The 8381-nt window shown below is 39.9% G+C and overlaps 1 protein-coding gene across 4 annotated transcripts in view; it reads right to left on the bottom strand.

Annotated features, from left to right (window-relative positions):
- Window positions 1–1539: 1539 nt before the first annotated feature.
- The window catches only part of ST6GALNAC3 (ST6 N-acetylgalactosaminide alpha-2,6-sialyltransferase 3), a 317603-nt gene continuing 310761 nt past the window's right edge, over window positions 1540–8381 (bottom strand). For all 4 annotated transcript variants that reach the window (XM_039327182.1, XM_039327186.1, XM_039327187.1 and 1 more), the window contains exon 5: window positions 1540–5063. In XM_039327182.1, coding sequence (XP_039183116.1) covers window positions 4877–5063 — 187 coding nt within the window. In that variant the 3' untranslated portion in view covers window positions 1540–4876. The remainder of the gene's footprint in view (window positions 5064–8381) is intronic.

Below are 8381 nucleotides of genomic sequence, written 5' to 3'. Positions count from 1 at the left end.
ATCAGTTATTTTAATAGGTCTTAGGATGAGCTAAGAAATTTCCCACTGTATTTCCATATTAAAATCCTAGTAGTTATGTTTTTTTAAAAAAAATCACAGAAGACGACATTGGCAAATTACTTCAATATCATCCCTCCAAAACTGTATGCATGTGTTCATGTAAGCTCAGTCAAGATACTATCTTTCTCCTATGATTTTCTTGTTTCTATATTTCAATTTTCAATTTCTCCAATGGCATTTTTAAAATCCGAACTTGCACTCGCACTGCTAAATTGCTCTTTCAAGCATCTCAAGCTATTCACCAAATCATTTTCAGACATCTCATGAATGAAGAAGAGGCATTTCCTCATGTTCTTTTATTAGTTTGGGTTTCTTATTTGGCTAAATTATTGAGTTTTTACCTTTCTAACTTCTTAAACGTATTCTTCATCTCCATTCCAAAAAGAGAGCATAATAAGTGGACTATTAAAGCTTTCTTAATTTATTACAACCGAAGAAAAGAAGTTGCAAAGTATGGTTGAAATCTCTCTCAGTGCAACATATACCGTATTTATGTAACATGCTGCTCTGGATTGTGAAGTAGCTAATACCAAATAACTTGGCATCTAAGTTATTCTCTTAGGTCTTTCTATGATAATTGGTGATAGTTGCCATGGTTTTTAGAATCTGTTTTTCGTGTGGAATCAGATTAAATTCAGTGAAGTTATGTGCAACTTAAATATAACTTCTGTAGTATTTAACTATTGTAAGTTTCACTGAAACCTACTTTCAGTCAGGAAAGCTTACAGTTGTAAAGCTAGCTTTTGATGTAGTTACTTGGAAGTCAATTTCTATACTCAATTGGAATTAAAGTGGATTCTTAATCATTACTACCAGTTACTAAATCAATATTTTTGGCAGCTTTTATGACAGATATTATAGTCTTTAATAAACTGGATACTTTGGAGGAACAAGTTCACTCTTAGAATATGTGAGTATAAATGGCAGGTATAATTAGTTAAATTATGCTAGGAACATAATAATTTCCAGCCCCATCCTTAAATCCACACTTCAGTGGCAAAGATGTGAAAATCTAGAAAACCAACATAAGAAAATGTTCTCATTAATGGGTCCTTCAGTTATGCTGGCATATAATTGTTTAAGATGCTTAAGTTTTTTCCTTAAATTTTAAGGAAAAAATATTTTATCCAATAAAATGATTGTACCATAGTACAGAGGGTGCTAAGACAAAAGGTGAATTGAATGGTATGTGGCTATTAATGCAAATATTACTCAAATACTGTATACAGGTAGTCCTTGACTTGCAACTACAATGGAGACCAAAATGTCTATTGCTAAGCAAGACAGTTGTTTAGTGAGTTGTGCCCCATTTTTTAACTTTTTAGGCTGCTAAGTAAATTATATGGTTGTTAAGTGAATATGGCTTTTCCCATTGACTTTGCTTGTCAGAAGCCAGCTGGGAAGGTTACCAACGGTGATCACATGACCCCAGGACAGTGCAACTGTCACAAATACATGCCAGTTGCCAAGCGTCCAAATTTTGATCATGTGACCATGGGAATGCTGCAATGATTGTAAGCTGAAAACCAGTCCTAAGTCACTTTCTTCAGTGCTGTTGGTCACTAAACAAATGGTTATAAGCCGAAGACTACCTCTAATTGAATCCAAAACACTGCAGGGCATATCACTCAATTCTTAGTGTAGTGTTTATGTGGAAAATCAATTCGTATGTTGTGGGTACATTTTTATTGAAGGTTTTATTCCATCATAGATAATGTGAGCTAGCAATGGAAAAAGCAAAGGATGATGGATTATGGACCCAGGGCCAAATATGGCATGGATGCTACTTTCTTTTTCTTTGCTATGCCCCGTTATTTTATTTTATTTCTTTTTGGTCTTACCTTCTCCTGCTTTTTTTTTCCTCTTCACCTCTAAGGAATGACAAACTATTCTTTTTACAAAGCCAAAGAATTGATTGCTCAGAGAAAAGTTTGGAATTAGCTCAAGGGCAGCAAATTCAAATCGCCAACTTCTGATTTATCCCAAATGGCAAACCCGGAAACTATTAAGATCAAAGAAACCTGTACAACACAATCAAGGGAACAGTTAAACGACAACCAAGTTTCTTCTCTCTTTCATTCTTTTAGATATGCCAATGACCATACTCTTGATTTAGTATTAAAACTTTCAGCTCCCACTTTGGTTGGTTCTTCTCTTGAATATATACCCTACAGCAGAGGTCCCCAACTTTCTGAGGGAAAGGGAGGGACAGGGACCTTTATGCATGCATTTAAAAATGGGACCGGGAGCATACGAGCACCGCAAACAGGGCCGTGAGCAAGCGTACACCACAAACAGGATGTTAGTGTCCACATGATGCTTGGGACGATGCTAGTGCCCACACGATACAAACAGGGCCTCTAGTGTCTGTGTGAAGCTCCGGGCAACACTCACATGAGTGGGGGGTAGTCCGTGCACACATGCGAGTGCACTGGCCAGCCACTCATGGCCCAGTGGCCAGCAGGCCATGGCCCGGTAGTGAGCTGCACCTAACGGCTTGGGGACCCCTGCCCTACAGACTCCTCAGTGATTTAATTTGATCATGTAATTCCAAGAAATACCAAGGATGTCTAGGAATCAAGTGTTCTTGACACTGTTGAATCTAGGAGAATTTTCTGGAAGGAAACTATATTATAGAGTTAGTATAAAATGGATATATGTGGGTATTGTACATAGAGTCATAAATTCCTAAATCCCACTTTAATAACTCAATAGCATTCATATCATGCTATTCCTACCAAGTACAATGCATATGAAGTTCTATAAAGAAGAAAAATATTAGACTTTCAAAAAAGATATATACATTAGCATATGAAGGCAATTCAAACAAGTCAGAAGTAATAATATAGTCATGGGGAAAAAACTGGAATCAACAGAAGAATAGTAAAAATGCAGAGCCCTGGAATATACTGATGGTAAATGATATTTTCCATACACACATTCTGTTGTAACCTCGACTGCTGAACCATCTGACACAACTTTGTGTTTTCTTAGAGGTAGTGACAAGCTTCTAAATAAAACAGAGATTTGTGGTAACTTATTAGATGTTACCAAAATTTCCCAGAATGAGAGTGAACAATTTACCTTTGGATACTGAAGCAGAAGGTAGCTATTCTTGGCTCAAAGTACACAACCACACAATATGTAGCAGCATGGCACTTAGTAACAGTGGTAACGCGACTATATAGGACTTATAGACCTTCATATACAAATATACAATACAAAAATCAGTCCTTATACAAACGTTTTAATATGTAAAAAAATATGACTTTGCTATTGCCTTTTCATGATTCAGCAAAGCAATACAAAATGTGGGATGAATTCAATACTTAGCCTCTTGGGCATTTTATACAAAAAAAAAAGATCAATAAATCTTTTTTTTTCAAGTTTTAGCAGTATGATTACAGTATTGCAGGAAGGATATCCAAGTATTTTGCAGATTTTTAAGGAACTTTTTGAAGTGATATGGAACTTAAAGTTATTTAGACGGTTTTACACACACACACACACACACACACACACACACTTCTGATATAAATTGAAATGATTCCTCAACTTAAAAATAGAATGAAATTTTGGTATAATGTCTGTCACTGCTTTCTTTCCTTCTTTTTAGATCTCATATCTCTGTAATAAATCTTTCTAAGTAAAATGGAATTTAAATGATCGAATGCTTTGCATGGTCTCTACGGCATGGATAAAACAAGGCGTGCAGCACTTCAATTACACATGGGCAGCTATTAAGCATTCCAGGCTCTCTTACCATCAAAAGGAAAAAAAATGTATGTGAAAAAGAATCTTTTGAAGAAATTAATCCACACTGAGCTTTTGGAGTTGGAATGTCGCTGTAGAGTTTCAAAGAAATCATTTCATACACATGGGTTTAGTATTCTTAAATAGGAGATAAGGAGGAATATGTGTCAAGAATCCATGAACTTATATAAAAATATAAATAAGCATATTGATTGATTAAAAAAAATCATTGTACTGTAGTAGCCTTGATTTCTCTTCACAACACCTTGTGAGGTAGGTGTTTGAGAACTGAGAACTGCTCAAGATCACAAGAAATGTCATTGCCCAAAACTATATTACCTGGACTTAGACACCACTCTTAGTTGTGCTCCAAAAAAGCGATATAACTTAAATAAATAGATGCTGAGAAAATTGAGACCATGACAGAACACCTGGAGGTTATGGAGGCATTCTGCCATACGGATTGTCTCTGAGCTTCAGACTTACTCAGTCCTCTTCTAGAAATCAAGAGCAATCAGGATCTTCTTAGCACATCTCTAAGTGGCTCATTTGCAATAAATCTTCAGCCATGCAAACTGTATAGTTACAAGACTGATTTGTCTGGCTGTTACTGCCCCAAACGATGGGTTGCTTTAATAGTAGCATTTATCATTTAAATTCAAGTACTAGAGACATTATCCACAAAACCCAGAGCAGTGTTTTCCCCTCCTAGCAGAACTTCATCTTCTAGCACAGGGGTCTTCAAACTTGGCCCTTTTATGACTTGTGGACTTCAACTCCCAGAATTCCTCAGCCAGCATGCCTGGTTGAGGAATTCTGGGAGTTGAAGTCCACAAGTCATAAAAGGGCCAAGTTTGAAGAACCCTGCTCTAGCAAATGTTGCCATGTCAAACTTCTAAAAAAAAATCCAGTTAAAATGAGACCGAGTAAGAATCTTCCATAGCTGAGCACACACAGACACACAAACAGCACACAGCAGAACCATCACTTTCTGCATTATCACCTAAGGAGGATTGTCATTTAAATCCAGAGCCTATGTTGTGGAAGTCTGTGACAACCAGCATCAAGACAAGGTCCAATTAGGGTGTGTAAATGTTATTGTATGTTTCTTAGCCCATTCAGCAAATACTTTCTTTTCTGTGATGAACCTGTGGCCTCCATAGGGTGCATTTTCATGAAGGACGTACTCATCGCATTCACTCCTCCCAGGTTCATAGTAGTGATACGGGACTTTCCTAAAGCCTTCTGACCTAGAACAAAGCCAAAACACAGACATCCATGAAATACTCATTTTCCCCTCATGCCATAACAATAGAGACACCCTTCTCTGCTGCTGCCCCCATCCTATGGAATATTTTGTCCTCAGAGGTGAGATTGATCCATGGTCTTTTGGCCTTCTGGCATTGTTTCTGTCAATTGGCTTGGAGATTCAAGAATGGCACCCAACCTAGGGTGGTGGTGGTTGGTAATGTGAGGGTGTTCATTCTGCCTTATAACTCTCCTTTTAAACTCTAATTTTATTCTGTTCCTCACTCTAATTATGTCTCTTTTATAAGGCCTTGTGGTTTGGATTTGTAAACCGCCCAGAATCACTTGGATAGGCATTTGATCAATAAATATGCTATATACACACATCTATCTATTTATAACAGGGCTCTTCAAACTTGGCCCTTTTATGACTTGTGGACTTCAATTCCCAGAATTCCTCAGCCAGGCAAGCTGGCGGAGGAATTCTGGGAGTTGAGGTCCACAAGTCATAAAAGGGCCAAATTTGAAGACCCCTGATCTATAAGCATACAAATAGCTTTTTCTTGCCTGTAACACTCAGATATTTGGGGTAACACCCTTCAAAAGTCCAGAAAAGAATGGCCTGGGTGACTTAGAATTCTGGAAATAACAGGTCAGAACAAATGGGAAGCCCCCAGGTTAAGGAAGCCTGCTTTATCTATTAAAAAGACAAATAGGTAGACCTTGATTTACAAGCATTTATCTAGTAACTGCTTGAAGCAACAATGGCACTGAAAAAAAATGAGGTATGATCGTTTTTCACACTTGCGACTGTAATAGGTAAAGTTCTATGGCCTATGGTAAGGATGGTGGTGAGTTATGGTGGTTTCTATTTTATCATGCAGTATGGCTGCTAATCCACAGATTCTAGCTGAATTACACCTTGTAGTGTGACACAGCAAAGAGACAAGATTCTGACTCTGCAACTGCACTACAGAAAACGCCAATGCCAGTAATACTTTTCTTACAGCCTGATTCAAGGCCGGTGTGAAAACAGCTTTGGGTCTTTTATCAAAAAGGTATTCTCAAAAAGGCTATGTTTTAAAAAAAAACACAAGTCCAATTGATATATATTCTGGCTTAGCTGCAGTGTATTTGAAACCACAATAAAGTTAGTCTTTTCTTTGAAGGACTATGAGACATTATGGATGGTCGGTTTCCACACTTTTACCAACTCTGTCCCAATGAACTTCCCAGCTCTTTTTCTAAGGAATGGAAGTGAGGGAAGGCTTGGTTCTTTGAGATCTCCAGCAACTGAAGAACTGATAGCCCTCCCCCCCCCAGCATTGAGAAGTTGGCAGAAGAGAAAACTATCATTTATTATCTTCAAAATGCTCTCATGGGACTGGAGGATAGAAGCAGTGACAGTGTAGAAGTGCCTAAATCAGAAGCTAGAAATGTCTATGGAGATTCTCAGTCATCCAGGTCATGGTTGTTCCAAAGGTGCTTTTTCATGAGGCAACTGGACTTTCTTTTTTCTCTTTGAAGACGTTTTGCTTCTCTTCCAAGAAGCTTCTCCAGTTCTGACTGGATGGTGGGGAATGGAAGGATTTACACTCCTTGCAGACAGCTGGTCATTTGCATTCTTTTAGAGAGTTATTGATGCCACCTGAAGGCTTATTATCTGTGTTGTCAGGGTCACCTGAGTAGTGCAAATCACAATGGTGTCTTTGACCCACCAACAAAATCCCAACAAAACAAAACAACCACTTCATAAACGTATGGCACAATTTAGGAGAACAAACTCATCAGGACAAGATTCAGCAGTCCATCTGCATTTAAAAGAAAAAGGCCATTCTTTTGAAAACAGCAAAGTCTCCATTTTGGGCAGAGAGGACCACTGGTTTGAAAGAGGGGTCAAAGAGGCCATCTATGTCAAAATTGAACAGCCCTCTCACAACAGAGGGGGAGGGATATGACATCATCTATCTCCAGTTTACAACCCAGTTCTTTCAACAGTTCCTAGAAGGCTCCACACCCATTTGCACCACACAGATGACCCTGATGACACAGATAAGCCTCCAGGTGGCATCAACGACTGTCTAAACAAGGGGTGTCAAACTCAATTTCATTGAGGGCCGCATCAGCATTGCGGTTGCCCTCCGGGGCCCAGTGGGTGTGGCCAGGGTGGGTGCGTCCTACTGGGTGGGTGTGGCCTACTGGGTGGGCATGGCCAGCTCTACATCGTTCGCGTCAAGGGTGCCTGTGGGGGCCTGGGCAGGAGTGGGACAGATCTGAGGTCTCTGGCAGAAGAGGGTGGGACCAGGGCAAGCGCCAAGGCATGGTCCATTTCTTCATTCCTCACAAAGGGTGACACCTCCCCAGCATGCACCCAGGGGGCGGGGCCAATGTGGCAGGGGCTGGTTTCTCGCTGTTTCCAGATGGCCTTGTGGAGCTAAGACTGAATGTGTTTCAGCATAGATGGCCACCATAAAATTGTACATTGGCTCCCGGCTGGCCTGGGCCAGGGCCAAGGCAGCGGGGGCCATTCCCTCACTGTTTCCAGGATGGCTTCGCAGGCCACATGAAACTACTTCGCGGGCCGCATCCGGCCCCCGGGCCTTGCGTTTGACATGTCTGGTCTAAAAGAATACAAATGACTAGCTGTCTACAAAGAGTATAAATCCTTCCATTCCCCACCATCCAGTCAGAGCTGAAGAAAATTCTTGGATGAGAAGCAAAACGTCTTCAAAGAGAAAAAAGAAAGTCCAGTTGCCTCATGAAACAGAAGCTAGAAATGTGCTGATTAACATTTTGCACACCCTCACAACTGCTATCAAATATGGTAGAAGATCCAGAAAACCTTTGTGGGAAATAACTACATTTTGTTACTGTTCTTGAGAACAGTATCATCCTTAATACCTTTCAAATATTATACCACAGTTATAATATTCTACAATTATTATACGGGCAGTCCTTGACTTATGACCGCAATTAGGTCTGAAATCTCAGCTGTTAAGAGAAGCAGCCATTACGCAAGATGTCATGTGACTGTTTTGCTCAATGTCTGCAATCCTTGCTCACCCACATTGTTGGCATGCTCCCCACCTTTTGAACTATTCTGCAAATGGATGCTATTACCATGATCCTTAAAGCCTCCTTAAAACAGAGCCTAAAGAGTTGTGAGAATAGTGCCCACTGGCAGAATGCCACAAGATGGCCCGTGTAGTAGGGTTGTGTCTGACATGGGCTGAGTGCATCTGTCAAAAGTTGCAGATGAATGGAAAGGTACATGGTGCACTGTTGAGTCCTGGAGCTGGCTGAGGGCTCTTGTGTATGGC

Source organism: Crotalus tigris, unplaced genomic scaffold (assembly GCF_016545835.1).
Source record: "Crotalus tigris isolate CLP2741 ecotype Arizona unplaced genomic scaffold, ASM1654583v1 scf7180000024358.1859470, whole genome shotgun sequence".
NCBI classification, from domain to species: Eukaryota; Metazoa; Chordata; class Lepidosauria; order Squamata; family Viperidae; genus Crotalus; species Crotalus tigris.
This window is presented reverse-complemented; position numbering and strand designations above follow the sequence as displayed.